The sequence below is a fragment of the Salmo trutta genome, chromosome 9 (genome assembly GCF_901001165.1).
Source record: "Salmo trutta chromosome 9, fSalTru1.1, whole genome shotgun sequence".
NCBI classification, from domain to species: Eukaryota; Metazoa; Chordata; class Actinopteri; order Salmoniformes; family Salmonidae; genus Salmo; species Salmo trutta.
In genome coordinates this window covers 40755891-40777729 of record NC_042965.1, presented here as the reverse complement: position 1 = coordinate 40777729, position 21839 = coordinate 40755891, and the positions used below count along the sequence as shown (strand labels likewise).

Sequence of the window (21839 nt, the reverse complement as noted above, 5' to 3'; positions counted from 1 at the left end):
ATAAGCCGCACCCACTGAATTTAAAAAAAATATTATTTTGAACATAAATAAGCCGCACATATCTATAAGCCGCAGGTGCCTACCGGTACATTGAAACAAATGAACTTTACACAGGCTTTAACGAAACACGGCTTGTAACAAAAATAAATAGGCTTTAACGAAACACGGCTTGTAATTAAAATAAATAGGCTTTAACGAAACACGGCTTGTAACAAGAAATAAAAAATTAGCTGTAAACAGTAGCCTACCAAGAAAGTCATTGGTCACTATCTTCCTCCTCCTGTGCACTGAAACCACTGAAGTCATCTCCTTTCAAAAAAATTTGAAAGCAGGAAAAATCCATATATTAGCTGCGTCATTGTTTAAGCCGCGAGGTTCAAAGCGTGGGAAAAAAGTTGCGGCTTATAGTCCGTAAATTACGGTTCATGCTACTGCCTTTCACAGAAAAGTTAGCAAAAAACAAATAATAGATACAAATGATATACTTACTCATGGTATACTTCAGCCTTCACAGTCTTCATAAAACATTTATTTTTTACCATTTTTTGTTGTTGTTGAAATAACAGCTAGCCTACAATTTGACAATGAGGTGCTTATCTTTAGCGTGGCAGAATTCTCATCATTATTACTCCCAGACTCCCAGTAACCAACCAGTAACCTCTCTCTTAATTAAAGCTCATTGGAGGAGAGGATCCAATGTCCCTCCCATGGACCTTCTCCTCCAATGATCTTTAAGAGGAATTGAGGAAACAAGGAGGGAGGAAGCAAGGATTTGACAGCTAGTAATGTTTTCATACACAGCCAGTCCAATGTGTCCATAAAGGGGAGGTTACTAGTTCTTTACAAGGATTGCATCCCAAATGGCACCCTTATTCCCTATTTAGTGCACTACTTTAGACCAGGACCCATAGAGTGGGTAGTGTGCTACACAGGGAATATGGTGCCATTTGGAACACACCCAGGGACTAATAGCTGAGTGACTTATCATCTGTCATCATGACGTATTCCCATGGCAACACGTTGTTCCACACCTGTGTTTGTTCAAGCTGGCCTGAAATGTGTTTGGTACGCCTCATTCCAACATTGTTCCATTTAAAACATGTTTCCTTACAGCACAAGAAGAATCCAGTTTAGCTATCTGTACATCTGGCCGGGTATACCAAAAATAGCTGAATACTACTTTCTTACTTGATCACAATCCCCAAAAACAACAACGTTCTTTGCAGGGGAAAGGCTATGTTATTTGATTGTTTACATTTTTAACTGTTGTGAAAGAGAACCGATTTTGAATCAGGAAGATGCTGCTATTTAGTCACTATGACCGTAAACAAACACATTCAGCTTAAAAGGTTTTCTTAATTTCTCTCTCTAGGAATTGTATTATTTTTCTCACAGACATTCCATTATCTCTAACAGAGGTTCAATTACCTTGTTGGTATCATAATTCCAATGTTTTATTGACAATTTGTGGCCAAAGACCGGTCTCCACACTAAACATGGTAATAGACTATGATTGAAAAGATGTAAGCCTCATTGTCAAATTGTAGGCTAGCTGTTATTTCTATAACATGAGTATGGTAATTTAGTATTTCAATGAAGAACTAGAGAGAGCCAGACTGAGACCATTGTGCAGGGAAACAAGATTTGTATTCATTGATGTCATACTAAAGTGAGGACCAGAGCAGTCCAGACACAGTGACAGCGGTCCAGACACAGTGACAGCGGTCCAGACACAGTGACAGCGGTCCAGACACAGTGACAGCGGTCCAGACACAGTGACAGCGGTCCAGACACAGTGACAGCGGTCTAGACACAGTGACAGCGGTCCAGACACAGTGACAGCGGTCCAGACACAGTGACAGCGGTCCAGACACGGTGACAGCGGTCCAGACACGGTGACAGCGGTCCAGACACGGTGACAGCGGTCCAGACACAGTGACAGCGGTCCAGACACAGTGACAGCGGTCCAGACACAGTGACAGCAGTCCAGACACCAGTGAGTGACAGAGGTTAACTCATTCACTACTGCAGTTCATAAGGTAAACAGACACGGTACTTGTAAAACTTTAGATGACCTACCCTGTAACTACAGTGGGACAACCACATCTGGGTCATATAACTGAGTCAAACTTCAAATACACAAGGTGGGAGACTGAGAGAGAGATGTCAGTTTAGACACTAATTACAATGAACTAACTGTTGGGGGGAGGTGGAGTTTTGTACTGCTCATTGTTCTAGAATCTACTCTGTTATGATGAGCCTGAGGATGAGGTCAGGGGGAGGACGGTTTTTCAGCTCAGTTTGAGGAGAACAAGAAATCCATGTCAGAGGAGAGCTGTTAGATGGGGGCCGGATGTTGTTGTTGTTGGTAAGAGCGGGCATACTCTCTAGTTGAGGGTGTAGGAATCAATAATGTGTATAAAAACCCTAGATGACGAACATTGGCCGCTGTTTGGAAGTCACTGCGCAGCCATTCAACTCCTTCACCATTCAACTCCTTCACCATTCAACTCCTACACCATTCAACTCCTACACCATTCAACTCCTACACCATTCAACTCCTACACCATTCAACTCCTTCACCGTTGTTAAAACAATTTGGGAATATATAGAAAGGCATTTATTATCGTCAACATTTGTTTTTGCCAAGTATAATCTATTATAGATGCCTTAATGCATACTTTTAAAGTATAATAAAGTAGCCTTTTTAAAGAGTACCAATGTTACTGTCCCCACTACAACAAAGAAAGACTTAAATACATGTAATTTTGTCCGTGACATCCTATGGAGGACTGCTCTTTATGAGGAGAACCAATATGGCGGCTGCTGGCTTCAATAAGGTTTGGTTTGATTTGGAATGAGAAAGCCATGTAACAGATGAGGGGTCAGACAAGGGAGGAGGAGGTCTAGCTACTCTAGCTGAGTATTGTTGGATTACAGTAGTTGATGGAGGGGGATCTACTCTAGGCTAGGGGCTCTAGGGTGTAGGAGTAGTACAGGGTCTACTGTAGGGGCTCTAGGGTGTAGGAGTAATACAGGGTCTACTGTAGGGGCTCTAGGGTGTAGGAGTAATACAGGGTCTACTGTAGGGGCTCTAGGGTGTAGGAGTAGTACAGGGTCTACTGTAGGGGCTCTAGGGAGTAGGAGTAGTATAGGGTCTACTGTAGGGGCTCTAGGGAGTAGGAGTAGTATAGGGTCTACTGTAGAGGCTCTAGGATGTAGGAGTAGTACAGGGTCTACTGTAGGGGCTCTAGGGAGTAGGAGTAGTATAGGGTCTACTGTAGAGGCTCTAGGATGTAGGAGTAGTACAGGGTCTACTGTAGGGGATCTAGGGAGTAGGAGTAGTATAGGGTCTACTGTAGGGGCTCTAGGGAGTAGGAGTAGTACAGGGTCTACTGTAGGGGATCTAGGGAGTAGGAGTAGTATAGGGTCTACTGTAGAGGCTCTAGGGTGTAGGAGTAGTACAGGGTCTACTGTAGGGGCTCTAGGGAGTAGGAGTAGTATAGGGTCTACTGTAGAGGCTCTAGGGTGTAGGAGTAGTACAGGGTCTACTGTAGGGGCTCTAGGGAGTAGGAGTAGTACAGGGTATATTGTAGAGGCTCTAGGGTGTAGGAGCAGTACAGGGTCTACTGTAAGGCTGTAGGAATTGTACAGGGTCTATTGTAGAGGGTCTACGTTCTAGGAGTAGTACAGGGTCTACTGTAGAGGCTCTAGGATGTAGGAGTAGTACAGGGTCCCGCCTGTCTTGAGGAAACATTGATGTTGCCAAGTTCCGATCTTGATGGAGCACTCGCAGGTCCCCAGCAGGTCGTCAAAGAAAATGTCGCTGTCGTACACCTCCAACCTCAAGGTGTTGTTCTCATGGGCGTTGAGGAAGCTGAACTCCTCCTCCCAGGAGGGGTCAGCGTTGTTGTTCTTCACCTCTGTCCTCCCGAGAAAGCCGTAAGCTCTGAACACCTGGATAATAATGAGAATGATTATGATCATAGAGTTAGTTAGAGGAAACATCATGGATATAACCTGTTTGCCAATGATGTTACACTTGTGTATGCTAGCATAGCGGAATGACTGGAAGTCTACAGGTATGCTAGCATATCTAGCTAACATTAAGTCGCAAAACTACCTCTAACTTCCTTCATACGGCATGCAGAGGCATAAAAAGGTATCCACGAGTTCCTCTGTCTCTGGGTAAGTAGAAAATAGAATTGCCAGAATCTCGCAGTATCCCTTCTAAAGTTGTCAACTGGGCGGGTATGGTCGTCACTAGTTACCACAGCCACAAAGTCATAAACCCCGCCTATTTCTAAAATGTATCTTCGTAGAATCTGATTTTCAACCTAACCTTAACCACATTGCTAACCTTATGCATAACCTTAAATTAAGACCAAAAAAATGACATTTTTGTTTTCGAAACCGGTGGGTATTCCTATGGGTTGGGATAGATCAGCCAAGTAGAGCATTTTCTTTTTCTTCAAATTGGGTTAACTATAGACTACAAATGTTTTTAAGCTTCATCACCTCTATCTGGTGGCCACAATAAATGAATCACACAAGATTTGGTTCAGGCCTCCAACCAGCAGGTGGCAGTAAAATACCAATTATAAGCTTTATACTTTTTTCTCAATAAATAATAAGAAAATATGCTACTTAATAAAAATGGAGGTGGCCTTAATAGCACTGCCAGTGCTCAGATACAAAGACGAGTCCTCTAACTAACTCTATGAATTATGATAATGATGATAATTATCCTAATATATTCTTAGTTTAGATTTACATAAAGTCCCCCCTCTCCCTAATAATGATGGTGGACAGATGACTCAGGTGAGGAGAGATTTACCTCGACGTAGGCATCAGGGATCCCTAGCAGGTCGCTGTCCAGGTCACTGGCTCTGAGGTTGAACACCTTGAGGACCTTAGGTTCCTCTGCTGCATAGATCTGAACCACAGTCAGAACACACACCACCAGCAGGCACCACAGAAGAGAGGAGGAGGACATGTCTCTCAGTCAGATAGGGCTTGATCCGTGGAGGGAAGACAACTAGGAGAGAGAGAGGGGGAGAAAGAGAGAGAAGAGAGGCAGAAAGAGAGAATTAAACTAATGTAAATTCAACATGAAATCAACAAAAAAATTCACAATGTCATTGGATATAGGTTACATTGATAACTTTTTGCAAATCCAATCAGATTTCCACATTGATTTTTATGATTTGGAAACATTGTTGATTCAACCAGTTTTTGCCCAGTGAGTTCTTTACATAATGTCCATTTTCAAATATAATACATTATAAAGTAAACTCTCGTTACATGACTCCTAAAAGGTCATAATACCTGTGTTCTGTAGAGTCTGGAGACGAGCGTCTGTCTGTCTGTCTGTCTGTCTCAGGGGGAAACAACTACTTATGGTTTTTCCTATGCACTCTCACTGTTTATAAAGACGTCACCTGTGCATCCACAATACACCCTCAACATACTCCCACAACACAGATGCTTTGTCCCAAATTACACCCTATTCCCCTCATAGTGCATTACTATTGACCAGAGCCCTATAGATCCTGGTCAAAAGTAGTGCACTATCTAGGCCAGTGTGTCATTTGGGACACAGTTAGAGGGCCAATGGAGACAGGTGGCCTGTTCTCAGTGATGCCTCAACCAATGAGATAACACTCTGTGTTGCTAAACAACAGCAACACCTACAAGTATTATTAACCTCTGATGCTGATGAAATGAAGGCCAGGCTTTGAAATGAACACTTTGTGGGCTAGTTTCCTGGACACAAATTAAACTTGGTCCTGGACTAAAAAGAAAAGCTCTTTCAATAGGGATTCTCCATGAAGTATGCTTTTTAGTTCAGCATGGCCTTAAGCCAAATACATTTAAACTAAGTTTTTCACAATTCCTGACATGTAATCCTAGCAAAAATTCCCTGTCTTAGGTCAGTTAGGATCACCACTTTATTTTAAGAATGTGAAATGTCTGAATAATAGTAGAGAGAATTATTTATTATAGCTTTTATTTCTTTCATCACATTCCCAGTGGGTCAGAAGTTTACATACACTCAATTAGTATTTGGTAGCATTGCCTTTAAATTGTTCAACTTGGGTCAAACATTTCGGGTAGCCTTCCACAAGCTTCCCACAATAAGTTGGTTGAATTTTGGCCCATTCCTCCTGACAGAGCTGGTGTAACTGAGTCAGCTTTGTAGGCCTCCATGCTCACACACGCTTTTTCAGTTCTGCCAACAAATGTTCTATAGGATTGAGGTCAGGGCTTTGTGATGGCCACTCCAATACCCTGACTTTGTTGTCCTTAAGCCATTTTGCCACAACTTTGGAAGTATGCTTGGGGTCAATGTCCATTTGGAAGACCCATTTGCGACCAAGCTTTAACTTCCTGACTGATGTCTTGAGATGTTGCTTCAATATGTCCACATAATTTTCCATCCTCTTGATGCCATCTATTTTGTGAAGTACACCAGTCCCGCCTGCAGCAAAGCACCCCCACAACATGATGCTGCCACCCCCGTGCTTCACGGACGGGATGGTGTTTTTCGGCTTGCAAACCTCCACCTTTTTCTTCCAAACATAACGATGGTCATTATGGCCAAACAGTTCTATTTTTGTTTCATCAGACCAGAGGACATTTCTCCAAAAAGTAAGATCTTTGTCCCCATGTGCAGTTACAAACCGTAGTCTGGCTTTTTTATGGCGGTTTTGGAGCAGTGGCTTCTTCCTTGCTGAGTGGCCTTTCAGGTTATGTCAATATAGGACTTGTTTTACTGTGGATATAGATACTTTTGTACCTGTTTCCTCCAGCATCTTCACACAGTCCTTTGCTGTTGTTCTGGGATTGATTTGCACTTTTCGCACCAAAGTACGTTCATCTCTAGGAGATAGAACGTGACTCCTTCCTGAGCGGTATGACGGCTGCGTGGTCCCATTGTGTTTATACTTGCGTACTATTGTTTGTACAGATGAACGTGGTACCTTGAGGCGTTTGGAAATTGCTCCCGAGGATGAACCAGACTTGTGGAGGTCTACAATTTTTTTTCTGAGGTCTTTGCTGATTTCTTTTGATTTTCCCATGATGTCAAGCAAAGAGGCACTGAGTTTGAAGGTAGGCCTTGAAATACATCCACAGGTACACCTGCAATTGACTCAAATAGTGTCAATTAGCCTATCAGAAGCTTCTAAATCCATGACATAATTTTCCGGAATTTTCCAAGCTATTTAAAGGCACAGTCAAGTTAGTGTATGTCAACTTCTGACCCACTGGAATTGTGATACAGTGAATTATAGGTGAAATAATCTGTCTGTAAACAATTGTTGCAAAAATGACTTGTGTCATGCACAAAGTAGATGTCCTAACCAACTTGCCAAAACTATAGTTTGTTAACAAGAAATTTGTGGAGTGGTTGAAAAATGAGTTATAATGACTCCAAACTAAGTGTATGTAAACTTCTGACTTCAACTGTATGTGTTGTGATAATTGCGTTGTTTGCTCTATAACCTGTTAGTTCATATGCCTAAAGGCCAATACATTAAGAAGACATAGGGAAAGAATGAATTCAACCACACATTTGTTTAATCATAAAACCAGAGAGCGACCTCTATCCAGTGAAGTCCACAAAACATATTGCATGTAACAAACAGCTCCATGACCTACAGCAGGGTCAAGCAAGTAAATGTTTGACATTTTTGGACTACGAAACAACTATTGATTTAGAACCACGGAGGGTTACCTTAAGTCTCAATGAAAACAGGCGCTATTCCAGCACAATTTCAACATTATCAAATCACCTCTGCTTAGTCTAATACAGTGACAACTAAAAACAATTTAGTCCAATCAGCCATGGCAGTCCATGGTTCTGATTTCTGTCTCTCTCTCTCTCTCTCTCTCTCTCTCTCTCTCTCTCTCTCTCTCTCTCTCTCTCTCTCTCTCTCTCTCTCTGTGTGTGTGTGTGTGTGCGTGCATGCGTTCATGCAAGTACTCACCCTACTTGTACTACTTCTACACCCTAGAGCCTCTACAGTAGACCCTATACTACTCCTACACCCTAGAGCCTCTACTGTAGACCCTGTACTACTCCTACTCCCTAGAGCCCCTACAGTAGACCCTGACAGTTGAGGACTTGTGAGGCGCCTGTTTCTCAAACTAGACACTAATGAACTTTTCCTCTTCCTTAGTTGTGCACTGGGGCCTCCCACTCCTCTTTCTATTCTGGTTAGAGCCAGTTTGGGCTGTACTGTGAAGGGAGTAGTACACAATGTTGTACGAGATCTTCAGTTTCTTGGCAATTTCTCGCATGGAATAGCCTTCATTTCTCAGAACAAGAATAGACTGGCGAGTTTCAGAAGAAAGTTCTTTGTTTCAAGACATTTTGAGCCTGTAATTGAACACACAAATGCTGATGCTCCAGATACTCAACTAGTCTAAAGAAGGCCAGTTTTGTTGCTTCTTTAACCAGTACAACAGTTTTCAGCTGTGCTAACATAATTGCAAAAGGGTGTTCTAATGGTTAATCAGCCTTTTAAAATTATAAACTTGGATTAGCTAACACAATGTGCCATTGGAACACAGGAGTGATGGTTGCTGATAATGGGCCTCTGTTCGCCTATGTATATATTCCATAAACAATCTGCCGGTTTCAGCTACAATAGTCATTTACAACATTATTAACAATGTCTACACTGTATTTCTGATCAATTTGATGTCATTTTAATCGACCAAAAAATTGATTTTATTTCAAAAACAAAGACATTTCTTAGTGACTCCAAACTTTTGAATGGTAGTGTAGTTGGGGGTGAAGTGACTATGCATAGATAATAAACAGCGAGTAGCAGCAGTGTACAAAAGGGGGGGGGAGGTCAATGTAAATTGTCCGGTGGCGATTTTATTAAATGGAGATGGCCTTAATGGTGCTGCCCATGCTCAGATACAAAGACGAGTCCTCTAACTAACTCTATGAATTATGATATTAATGCTGGAAATTATCCTAATAATTGTTAAACTTTATTTAACTAGGCAAGTTGGCTAAGAACAAATTCTTATTTACCTAGACAAACCCTCCCCTAACCCGGACGACGCTGGGCCAATTATACGCCGCCCTATGAGACTCCCGATCACGGCCGGTTGTGATACAGCCCGGGATCGAATAATCCTAACATCACACATCAGCTATCATGATGGACAGGTGACTCAGGTGAGGAGAGATTTACCTCTACGTAGGCATCAGGGGTCCCTAGCAGGCTGCTCTGCAGGTCAGTGGCATGGAGGTTGAACACCTTGAGGACCTTAGGTTCCTCTGCTGCATAGATCTGGACCACAGTCAGAACACACACCACCAGCAGGCACCACAGAAGAGAGGAGGAGGACATGTCTCTCATTCAGATAGGGTTTGATCCGTGGAGGGAAGACAACTAGAGAGAGGGGGGATAGGGAGATGAAAGAAAGGAGAAAATATAAACACATCACCTGTTTCCCTAAGAGCATGTCACAGAGCAAGAAGAGCAAGAAAAGAGAGACATGTTAAAATACATAAATAACTGGAAGATAGAAGGGACAAGATATCAGCACAATACACACTGGTCACAGTTCAAAGTCTACTTCTGATTTACATTTGGTTGTCGTTGGATTTAGGTTACATTGATTACTTTTTGAAAATTCAGATTTCCACGTTGATTCAAAGTCATCACATAGATTTTTGTATTTTTGTGGAAACAATGTTGATTCAACCAGTTTTTGCCCAGTGAGTTCTTTACATAATGTCCATTTTCAAATATAATATATTATAAAGTAAACTCTCGTTACATGACTCCTAAAAGGTCATAATACCTGTGTTCTGTAGAGTCTGGAGACGAGCGTCTGTCTGTCTGTCTGTCTGTCTGTCTCAGGGAGAAACAACTACTTATGGTTTTTCCTATACCCTCTCACTGTTTATAAAGACCTCACTCGTGCATCCACAATACACCCTCAACATACTCCCACAGCACATATGCTTTGTCCCAAACGACACCCTATTCCCCACATAGTGCACTACTATTGACCAGAGCCCTATAGATCCTGGTCAAAAGTAGTGCACTACTATTGACCAGAGCCCTATAGATCCTGGTCAAAAGTAGTGCACTATCTAGGCCAGTGTGTCATTTGGGACACAGCTAGAGGGCCAATGGAGACATGTGGCCTGTTCTCAGTGATGTCTCAACCAATGAGATAACACTCTGTGTTGCTAAACAACAGCAACACCTACAAGTATTATTAACCTCTGATGCTGATGAAATGAAGGCCAGGCTTTGGAATGAAAACTTTGTGGGTTAGTTTCCTGGACACAAATTAAACTTGGTCCTGGACTAAAAAGAAAAGCCCTTTCAACAGGGACTCTCCATTAAGTTGTAACGGCGTTCGTCGGAAGAAGGGGACCAAAGCGCAGCATGGTAAGTGCTCATAATTTATTAAACAAAGAAACACCCGAACAAAAATAACAAAACGAAAAGCCAACAGTTCCGTCAGGTACAAAATACAAAACAACTACCCAATAACACAGGTGGGACAAAGGCTGCCTAAGTATGATTCCCAATCAGAGACAACGATAGACAGCTGCCTCTGATTAGGAACCATACTCAGCCAAAACAAAGAAATACATGACATAGAATGCCCACCCCACACCCTGATCTAACCAAATAGAGAAATAACACAGCTCTCTAAGGTCAGGGCGTGACATTAGTGTGCTTTTAAGTTCAGCACTAGGCTTAATCTAGGTCTGGGAAATCGGCCCTCAAAGTTCAAAAAGGGAAATCCATGAAAATTCAAATTCATCATCACTGACAAATATTAAGATAAAAACTAAACACTTTACGTGATAAAATAAATACCGAGACTGAGACCATAATACTGAGATGCAGGTTTCTCTGTTGATGCCATCGTCATATCCGATGAGTGAGCCAATATTCACTTGAGACAAGGTCATAGGGAGCATTTGGCATATGCTCAGTTATTGGGGTTAGTTCATTAACGAATGCACTTAAATATGATAATCAGACACTGTGATAGCGGTGGGTACTTAGTATGTGCGTCTCTTAGGTCAAGAGGGTGTTTGGAATGAGCGTGGGGTCAGAAGTCAAAGTTCAGCATTGTGTAAAGGTCGAGGTCCTGCTGGTCAGGGGCATAACCAGAGTTTCATAACATTCGGTCCTAAGCCCTGAAGACCAGGGGCTGACTGGGGGGTTAAAAACAAATCACATTTAATAAAGCATTGCATGCATGTCATCGTATACGCGGGTCTAAGAAAAAAATTGCCTTTTCAAATCTGATTTCATGAAATGCTACGTCATTTTACATGACTGGAGACGTTACAAGAATATTTGTTAATAGCATACAAATGACCAAAATGGCTACTCCAACGTTGACATACTTAGATAAATAAAACAAATAGCAACCAGTAGCATAGGCCAATGACAAGTATGGATACACAGATTGTATGAGGAGGAAATTATACTTCACCAACTTTCCAGTGGCACTCACTCATCCAAACTGTTTTTTTCCCCCGTAATTGTATTTTTTATATTATGAAAGGCCTTTTAGCTGCTGCCTGCTGTTCATTGACAGCCACATTGACAGCCACATTGACAGCCACATTGACAGCCACATTGACAGCCACATTGACAGCCACATTGACAGCCACATTGACAGCCACATTGACAGCCACATTGACAGCCACATTGACAGCCACATTGACAGCCACTGTCACGGCTGTCGAAAGGTTCGGACCAAAATGCAGCGTGCTCGTAGTTCCACATATTTTTTTTACCGTGAAACAAAATGCAAACACTAAATACTGGAATACACAAAACAACAAACCGTGATGCAGAGAGAAAACACACTACTCAAGAATTAATCACCCACAAAAACAGGTGGGACAAACATCAACTTAAATATGACCTCCAATTAGAGACAACGACAACCGGCTGCCTCTAATTGGAGATCATACCAAACAAAACCAGCATAGAAATACCAAACTAGAAACTGAACATACAAATACAAAACATAGACAAACACCCCCTGTCACGCCCTGACCTACTCTACCATAGAAAATAACAACTTACTACGGTCAGGATCTGACAGTACCCCCCCAAAGGTGCGGACTCCGACCGCACCTACACAAAACAACAACAATCCCCCCCCCCAAACAACAACCCCCCCAACAACAAAAACCAAAGGGAGGGTAGAGTGGGTGACAAAAGTCTATGGCGGCTCTAGTGTTATACCCAGAACCTTCCTCTCCCTCCGATCCTCCAGCAACGGAGGTGGCTCCGGCTCAGGGCGTGACCCCCGTTCCGCCCGCAGATCCCTCCGCTTCTGTAACACCAGCCTGTGGATCATTATCAGAGGAATCGGACTGTAAATCATTACCAGATGCTCTGTGCTGCAGACCACCGCTGGAGGTTCTGGCCTACAGGCCGTCGCTGAAGGCTCTGGGCTGCAGACCGCCGCTGAAGGCTCCTGACTGGGGAGTGCCGCTGGAGGCTCCAGACTGGGGAGCGTCGCTGTAGGCTCCGGACTGGGGAGCGTCGCTGTAGGCTCCGGACTGGGAGGCGTCGCTGGAGGCTCCGGACTGGGAGGCGTCGCTGGAGGCTCCGGACTGGGAGGTGTCGCTGGAGGCTCCAGACTGGGAGGTGTCGCTGGAGGCTCTGGACTGGGAGGCGTCACTGGAGGCTCTGGACTGGGAGGCATCGCTTGAGGCTCTGGACTGGGAGGCGTCGCTGGAGGCTCCGGACTGAGGAGCGTCGCTGGAGGCTCCGGACTAGTGAGCGTCGCTGGAGGTTCCGGGCTAAGATCCCTCTCAATAGGTTCCGGACTGTAGGCCGTCTCAGTAGGTTCCGGACTGTAGACCGTCTCAGTAGGTTCCAGACTGTAGGCCGTCTCAGTAGGTTCCGGACTGTAGGCCGTCTCAGTAGGTTCCGGACTGTAGGCCGTCTCAGTAGGCTCCGGACTGTAGGCCGTCTCAGTAGGTTCCGGACTGAAAAACATCGCCTGAAGCTCTGGACTGGGAACTGTCGCCGGAAGCTCTGGACGGGGAACTGTTACCGGAAGCTCTGGACGGGGAACTGTCGCCGGAAGCTCTGGACTGGGAATGTGCACTGGAATCCTGATGCGTGGTACTGGCATGGGTGGCGCCAGACTGGTAACCCCCACCTCAGGATGAGTGCAGGGAGCAGGAACAGGACACTCCGGACTGGGCATGCGCACTGGAGGTCTGATGCGTGGGACTGGCCTAGGTGGCAGCAGACTGGTAACACGCACCTCAGGGCGAGTGCGGGGAGCAGGAACAGGACACTCCGGACTGGGCATGCGCACTGGAGGTCTGATGCGTGGAACTGGCCTAGGTGGCGCCAGACTGGTAACACGCACCTCAGGGCGAGTGCGGGAAGGAGGCACAGGACGTACCGGACTATGGAGGCGAACTGGAGACCAGGCATGCTGAGCAGGCCTACTCCTTCCTGGCTGAATGACCATCTTCGCCCTACACCGGTGAGGAGCTTGCACCGACCGCACCGGGCTGTGAGTGCGTATGGGCGATATAGTGCGCATCACACCATAACCCATTGCTCGTTCATCCACTCTCTCCTCAGCACGCCCGCTCCACACTGCTCTCGATGCAAGTACCTCTCTCCGGAATCTTGCGTTGAGCTCCGCGCTTGACTCCTTGACTGGCTCCGGTTCACTCCACTGCTCTCTCCGATAAGCACGGGAAGTTAGATCAGGTCTCCCCCTGACATCGCCAAACTCCCCGTGTGCCCCCCCCCCAACATTTGTTTGGGGGCTGCCTCTCAGCCTTGCCTCTCGGTGCATATAGAGCCTCGTAGTATCGTCGCTCCGTTTTTGCTACTTCGATTTCCTCCCTCGGGCAACGATACTCCCCAGCCTGCCACCAGGGTCTTTTACCATCCAAAATCTCCTCCCAAGTCCATTACTCCGGATACTCCTTACCACGCTGCTTGGTCCTTTTTTGGTGGGTGATTCTGTCACGGCTGTCGAAAGGATCGGACCAAAATGCAGCGTGTTCGTAGTTCCACATATTTTATTAACCGTGAAACAAAATGCAAACACTAAATACTTGAATACACAAAACAACAAACCGTGATGCAGAGAGAAAACACACTACTCAAGAATTAACCTCTCTAGGGTCGGCGGGACGAAATCGTCCCACCTACGTAACAGCCAGTGGAATCCTGTGGCGCGTTATTCAAATACCTTAGAAATGCTATTACTTCAATTTCTCAAACATATGACTATTTTACACCATTTTAAAGACAAGACTCTCGTTAATCTAACCACACTGTCCGATTTCAAAAAGGCTTTACAACGAAAGCGAAACATTAGATTATGTCAGCAGAGTACCCAGCCAGAAATAATCAGACACCTATACTTATGTCATGCAATAAAATGCAAACTATTTACTTAAAAATCATTCAATGTGATTTTCTGGATTTTTGTTTTAGATTCCGTCTCTCACAGTTGAAGTGTACCTATGATAAAAACTACAGACCTCTACATGCTTTGTAAGTAGGAAAACCTGCAAAATCGGCAGTGTATCAAATACTTGTTCTCCCCACTGTATGTGCTTGTGATGTGACAAAACACAATAACTATTTTTATTCTGTGGCTAAATGATGCTCTCTGGTGAAGTATTTTCAATGATTTCATTTATTTCTGTACAGACAGGAGCAACTAGGCCTTTATCATTTGACAAATGTATTTGACTTGATCTGCAGCACTTACAGTAGCCTATCTCTTATTGTGGCTATGTTTTCATCCCTAAGGCCAAATAATCAACACTTCTTGTTATTTGTTCAATGGATTGTGGTCAGGATCCCTTGAGGTTATTGCATAGATACGCCTACTTTTACAATAATATCCTATTTAAAAGGGTCTATCAGCAAGTAGCCTACAATTCCAAGAGAGTAAAGTCAGTAAGTCAATGAACAAGTATTTGTATCTAATCAATTATTTTCCCTGATTAGCCAATAGTGGTTTAGTTATATTGTCATAGAAACGATGCAGGCCTTATGCCCTTTTTAACCATTGTAGCACAGGTTCTGTGTTTATAATGCTAATAAGAAAATATATCAAATTACTTGAACAGCCTATGGGAAAAGTGTAAAAATATATACAGTATTTGCATCAGTAGGCTAAGTGACTGAAATGCATCAGAAAAGTATCGTAAAGTTCCGGAAGACGTCAAGGCGGCTAATCAGCTAGTGGCTGTAGGGCTAATGTGTGTGTGTAGAAAATAAGTGTATTGCTTTGACTTGCCAGACTAATGATCATGAGCACTCACCTCAACTAAGCTAACATTGTCCCAGGCTAATATTTTACCAAATATCAAAATAGAGATTCAGTGAAAACAAACAAATGACATTGATTTATCAAGATGAGTTCCCATGCTTGTCTCAAAGATGCGCAATGGCGCTGTCCCAATCAAAACGCTGCTGGAATGCTCAGTTGACCACACACGCCGTATGATTTACATGTATTATAACCAGTGGAGTAGCCTAGTGGAGCACAATGTTATATTATTACATCATCATGTATTATAACCAGTGGAGTAGCCTAGTGGAGCACAATGTTATATTATTACATCATCATGTATTATAACCAGTGGAGAAGCTACTGGAGCGCAATGGAATTTCTTATTGATCCCAAACTTTTGAACGGTAGTGTACATTCAGCCTCTTGCAAATTGAAGGAAAATTATGAGAACACAGAGAGACTAAATACATTTTTTGGGGGGGGAAGCCTGGCTTCCCTTGGCATCCATGAATACCGTAATTTCCGGACTATTGAGCGCTCCTGAATATAAGCCGCACCCACTGAATTTAAAAAAAATATTATTTTGAACATAAATAAGCCGCACATATCTATAAGCCGCAGGTGCCTACCGGTACATTGAAACAAATGAACTTTACACAGGCTTTAACGAAACACGGCTTGTAACAAAAATAAATAGGCTTTAACGAAACACGGCTTGTAATTAAAATAAATAGGCTTTAACGAAACACGGCTTGTAACAAGAAATAAAAAATTAGCTGTAAACAGTAGCCTACCAAGAAAGTCATTGGTCACTATCTTCCTCCTCCTGTGCACTGAAACCACTGAAGTCATCTCCTTTCAAAAAAATTTGAAAGCAGGAAAAATCCATATATTAGCTGCGTCATTGTTTAAGCCGCGAGGTTCAAAGCGTGGGAAAAAAGTTGCGGCTTATAGTCCGTAAATTACGGTTCATGCTACTGCCTTTCACAGAAAAGTTAGCAAAAAACAAATAATAGATACAAATGATATACTTACTCATGGTATACTTCAGCCTTCACAGTCTTCATAAAACATTTATTTTTTACCATTTTTTGTTGTTGTTGAAATAACAGCTAGCCTACAATTTGACAATGAGGTGCTTATCTTTAGCGTGGCAGAATTCTCATCATTATTACTCCCAGACTCCCAGTAACCAACCAGTAACCTCTCTCTTAATTAAAGCTCATTGGAGGAGAGGATCCAATGTCCCTCCCATGGACCTTCTCCTCCAATGATCTTTAAGAGGAATTGAGGAAACAAGGAGGGAGGAAGCAAGGATTTGACAGCTAGTAATGTTTTCATACACAGCCAGTCCAATGTGTCCATAAAGGGGAGGTTACTAGTTCTTTACAAGGATTGCATCCCAAATGGCACCCTTATTCCCTATTTAGTGCACTACTTTAGACCAGGACCCATAGAGTGGGTAGTGTGCTACACAGGGAATATGGTGCCATTTGGAACACACCCAGGGACTAATAGCTGAGTGACTTATCATCTGTCATCATGACGTATTCCCATGGCAACACGTTGTTCCACACCTGTGTTTGTTCAAGCTGGCCTGAAATGTGTTTGGTACGCCTCATTCCAACATTGTTCCATTTAAAACATGTTTCCTTACAGCACAAGAAGAATCCAGTTTAGCTATCTGTACATCTGGCCGGGTATACCAAAAATAGCTGAATACTACTTTCTTACTTGATCACAATCCCCAAAAACAACAACGTTCTTTGCAGGGGAAAGGCTATGTTATTTGATTGTTTACATTTTTAACTGTTGTGAAAGAGAACCGATTTTGAATCAGGAAGATGCTGCTATTTAGTCACTATGACCGTAAACAAACACATTCAGCTTAAAAGGTTTTCTTAATTTCTCTCTCTAGGAATTGTATTATTTTTCTCACAGACATTCCATTATCTCTAACAGAGGTTCAATTACCTTGTTGGTATCATAATTCCAATGTTTTATTGACAATTTGTGGCCAAAGACCGGTCTCCACACTAAACATGGTAATAGACTATGATTGAAAAGATGTAAGCCTCATTGTCAAATTGTAGGCTAGCTGTTATTTCTATAACATGAGTATGGTAATTTAGTATTTCAATGAAGAACTAGAGAGAGCCAGACTGAGACCATTGTGCAGGGAAACAAGATTTGTATTCATTGATGTCATACTAAAGTGAGGACCAGAGCAGTCCAGACACAGTGACAGCGGTCCAGACACAGTGACAGCGGTCCAGACACAGTGACAGCGGTCCAGACACAGTGACAGCGGTCCAGACACAGTGACAGCGGTCCAGACACAGTGACAGCGGTCTAGACACAGTGACAGCGGTCCAGACACAGTGACAGCGGTCCAGACACAGTGACAGCGGTCCAGACACGGTGACAGCGGTCCAGACACGGTGACAGCGGTCCAGACACGGTGACAGCGGTCCAGACACAGTGACAGCGGTCCAGACACAGTGACAGCGGTCCAGACACAGTGACAGCGGTCCAGACACAGTGACAGCAGTCCAGACACCAGTGAGTGACAGAGGTTAACTCATTCACTACTGCAGTTCATAAGGTAAACAGACACGGTACTTGTAAAACTTTAGATGACCTACCCTGTAACTACAGTGGGACAACCACATCTGGGTCATATAACTGAGTCAAACTTCAAATACACAAGGTGGGAGACTGAGAGAGAGATGTCAGTGTAGACACTAATTACAATGAACTAACTGTTGGGGGAGGTGGAGTTTTGTACTGCTCATTGTTCTAGAATCTACTCTGTTATGATGAGCCTGAGGATGAGGTCAGGGGGAGGACGGTTTTTCAGCTCAGTTTGAGGAGAACAAGAAATCCATGTCAGAGGAGAGGGGTTAGATGGGGGCCGGATGTTGTTGTTGTTGGTAAGAGCGGGCATACTCTCTAGTTGAGGGTGTAGGAATCAATAATGTGTATAAAAACCCTAGATGACGAACATTGGCCGCTGTTTGGAAGTCACTGCGCAGCCATTCAACTCCTTCACCATTCAACTCCTACACCATTCAACTCCTACACCATTCAACTCCTACACCATTCAACTCCTACACCATTCAACTCCTACACCATTCAACTCCTACACCATTCAACTCCTTCACCGTTGTTAAAACAATTTGGGAATATATAGAAAGGCATTTATTATCGTCAACATTTGTTTTTGCCAAGTATAATCTATTATAGATGCCTTAATGCATACTTTTAAAGTATAATAAAGTAGCCTTTTTAAAGAGTACCAATGTTACTGTCCCCACTACAACAAAGAAAGACTTAAATACATGTAATTTTGTCCGTGACATCCTATGGAGGACTGCTCTTTATGAGGTGAACCAATATGGCGGCTGCTGGCTTCAATAAGGTTTGGTTTGATTTGGAATGAGAAAGCCATGTAACAGATGAGGGGTCAGACAAGGGAGGAGGAGGTCTAGCTACTCTAGCTGAGTATTGTTGGATTACAGTAGTTGATGGAGGGGGATCTACTCTAGGCTAGGGGCTCTAGGGTGTAGGAGTAGTACAGGGTCTACTGTAGGGGCTCTAGGGTGTAGGAGTAATACAGGGTCTACTGTAGGGGCTCTAGGGTGTAGGAGTAATACAGGGTCTACTGTAGGGGCTCTAGGGTGTAGGAGTAGTACAGGGTCTACTGTAGGGGCTCTAGGGAGTAGGAGTAGTATAGGGTCTACTGTAGGGGCTCTAGGGAGTAGGAGTAGTATAGGGTCTACTGTAGAGGCTCTATGATGTAGGAGTAGTACAGGGTCTACTGTAGGGGCTCTAGGGAGTAGGAGTAGTATAGGGTCTACTGTAGAGGCTCTAGGATGTAGGAGTAGTACAGGGTCTACTGTAGGGGATCTAGGGAGTAGGAGTAGTATAGGGTCTACTGTAGGGGCTCTAGGGAGTAGGAGTAGTACAGGGTCTACTGTAGGGGATCTAGGGAGTAGGAGTAGTATAGGGTCTACTGTAGAGGCTCTAGGGTGTAGGAGTAGTACAGGGTCTACTGTAGGGGCTCTAGGGAGTAGGAGTAGTATAGGGTCTACTGTAGAGGCTCTAGGGTGTAGGAGTAGTACAGGGTCTACTGTAGGGGCTCTAGGGAGTAGGAGTAGTACAGGGTATATTGTAGAGGCTCTAGGGTGTAGGAGCAGTACAGGGTCTACTGTAAGGCTGTAGGAATTGTACAGGGTCTATTGTAGAGGGTCTACGTTCTAGGAGTAGTACAGGGTCTACTGTAGAGGCTCTAGGATGTAGGAGTAGTACAGGGTCCCGCCTGTCTTGAGGAAACATTGATGTTGCCAAGTTCCGATCTTGATGGAGCACTCGCAGGTCCCCAGCAGGTCGTCAAAGAAAATGTCGCTGTCGTACACCTCCAACCTCAAGGTGTTGTTCTCATGGGCGTTGAGGAAGCTGAACTCCTCCTCCCAGGAGGGGTCAGCGTTGTTGTTCTTCACCTCTGTCCTCCCGAGAAAGCCGTAAGCTCTGAACACCTGGATAATAATGAGAATGATTATGATCATAGAGTTAGTTAGAGGAAACATCATGGATATAACCTGTTTGCCAATGATGTTACACTTGTGTATGCTAGCATAGCGGAATGACTGGAAGTCTACAGGTATGCTAGCATATCTAGCTAACATTAAGTCGCAAAACTACCTCTAACTTCCTTCATACGGCATGCAGAGGCATAAAAAGGTATCCACGAGTTCCTCTGTCTCTGGGTAAGTAGAAAATAGAATTGCCAGAATCTCGCAGTATCCCTTCTAAAGTTGTCAACTGGGCGGGTATGGTCGTCACTAGTTACCACAGCCACAAAGTCATAAACCCCGCCTATTTCTAAAATGTATCTTCGTAGAATCTGATTTTCAACCTAACCTTAACCACATTGCTAACCTTATGCATAACCTTAAATTAAGACCAAAAAAATGACATTTTTGTTTTAGAAACCGGTGGGTATTCCTATGGGTTGGGATAGATCAGCCAAGTAGAGCATTTTCTTTTTCTTCAAATTGGGTTAACTATAGACTACAAATGTTTTTAAGCTTCATCACCTCTATCTGGTGGCCACAATAAATGAATCACACAAGATTTGGTTCAGGCCTCCAACCAGCAGGTGGCAGTAAAATACCAATTATAAGCTTTATACTTTTTTCTCAATAAATAATAAGAAAATATGCTACTTAATAAAAATGGAGGTGGCCTTAATAGCACTGCCAGTGCTCAGATACAAAGACGAGTCCTCTAACTAACTCTATGAATTATGATAATGATGATAATTATCCTAATATATTCTTAGTTTAGATTTACATAAAGTCCCCCCTCTCCCTAATAATGATGGTGGACAGATGACTCAGGTGAGGAGAGATTTACCTCGACGTAGGCATCAGGGATCCCTAGCAGGTCGCTGTCCAGGTCACTGGCTCTGAGGTTGAACACCTTGAGGACCTTAGGTTCCTCTGCTGCATAGATCTGAACCACAGTCAGAACACACACCACCAGCAGGCACCACAGAAGAGAGGAGGAGGACATGTCTCTCAGTCAGATAGGGCTTGATCCGTGGAGGGAAGACAACTAGGAGAGAGAGAGGGGGAGAAAGAGAGAGAAGAGAGGCAGAAAGAGAGAATTAAACTAATGTAAATTTAACATGAAATCAACAAAAAAATTCACAATGTCATTGGATATAGGTTACATTGATAACTTTTTGCAAATCCAATCAGATTTCCACATTGATTTTTATGATTTGGAAACATTGTTGATTCAACCAGTTTTTGCCCAGTGAGTTCTTTACATAATGTCCATTTTCAAATATAATGCATTATAAAGTAAACTCTCGTTACATGACTCCTAAAAGGTCATAATACCTGTGTTCTGTAGAGTCTGGAGACGAGCGTCTGTCTGTCTGTCTCAGGGGGAAACAACTACTGATGGTTTTTCCTATACACTCTCACTGTTTATAAAGACGTCACCTGTGCATCCACAATACACCCTCAACATACTCCCACAACACAGATGCTTTGTCCCAAATTACACCCTATTCCCCTCATAGTGCATTACTATTGACCAGAGCCCTATAGATCCTGGTCAAAAGTAGTGCACTATCTAGGCCAGTGTGTCATTTGGGACACAGTTAGAGGGCCAATGGAGACAGGTGGCCTGTTCTCAGTGATGCCTCAACCAATGAGATAACACTCTGTGTTGCTAAACAACAGCAACACCTACAAGTATTATTAACCTCTGATGCTGATGAAATGAAGGCCAGGCTTTGAAATGAACACTTTGTGGGCTAGTTTCCTGGACACAAATTAAACTTGGTCCTGGACTAAAAAGAAAAGCTCTTTCAATAGGGATTCTCCATGAAGTATGCTTTTTAGTTCAGCATGGCCTTAAGCCAAATACATTTAAACTAAGTTTTTCACAATTCCTGACATGTAATCCTAGCAAAAATTCCCTGTCTTAGGTCAGTTAGGATCACCACTTTATTTTAA

At 43.4% G+C, this 21839-nt stretch overlaps 2 protein-coding genes across 4 annotated transcripts; both read right to left on the bottom strand.

Annotated features, from left to right (window-relative positions):
* Positions 1-1432: 1432 nt before the first annotated feature.
* Positions 1433-21306, bottom strand: LOC115200562 (GTPase activating protein 1-like). Of its 2 annotated transcripts, XR_003879538.1 has the most exons (5): positions 21216-21306; positions 20725-20925; positions 18359-19844; positions 16566-16571; positions 1433-2577 (listed from the first exon to the last, which is right to left on the bottom strand). XR_003879538.1 is itself a non-coding variant. In XM_029763725.1 (3 exons), exons 2-3 carry the CDS (start codon positions 20881-20883, stop codon positions 19584-19586), a joined length of 420 nt encoding a protein of 139 aa, XP_029619585.1. In that variant the 5' UTR covers positions 20884-20925; positions 21216-21306; the 3' UTR covers positions 17481-19583. The 2 variants fall into 2 exon arrangements, 1 of the variants encoding a protein (XP_029619585.1); XM_029763725.1 differs by lacking the exons at positions 1433-2577; positions 16566-16571 and having other exon boundaries at positions 17481-19844.
* On the bottom strand, positions 3093-9887 carry LOC115200561 (GTPase activating protein 1-like). 2 transcript variants are annotated; one of them, XM_029763723.1, is made up of 3 exons: positions 9832-9887; positions 9216-9416; positions 3093-3957 (listed from the first exon to the last, which is right to left on the bottom strand). In XM_029763723.1, the coding sequence occupies exons 2-3, from the start codon at positions 9381-9383 to the stop codon at positions 3697-3699; spliced, it is 429 nt and encodes a 142-aa protein (XP_029619583.1). In that variant the 5' UTR covers positions 9384-9416; positions 9832-9887; the 3' UTR covers positions 3093-3696. The 2 variants fall into 2 exon arrangements, with proteins under 2 accessions (XP_029619583.1, XP_029619584.1); XM_029763724.1 differs by lacking the exons at positions 9216-9416; positions 9832-9887 and adding exons at positions 4838-5038; positions 5329-5408.
* Positions 21307-21839: the final 533 nt, after the last annotated feature.

Coding starts and splice junctions, on each gene's coding strand:
- LOC115200561 (XM_029763723.1), bottom strand. CDS start 9,383: ATGAGAGACATGTCCTCCTCCTCTCTTCTGTGGTGCCTGCTGGTGGTG. Junction 3,958..9,215: donor CCCCTGATGCCTACGTAGAG/GTAAATCTCTCC, acceptor ATTATTATCCAG/GTGTTCAGAGCTTACGGCTT.
- LOC115200562 (XM_029763725.1), bottom strand. CDS start 20,883: ATGTCCTCCTCCTCTCTTCTGTGGTGCCTGCTGGTGGTGTGTGTTCTG. Junction 19,845..20,724: donor TCCCTGATGCCTACGTCGAG/GTAAATCTCTCC, acceptor ATTATTATCCAG/GTGTTCAGAGCTTACGGCTT.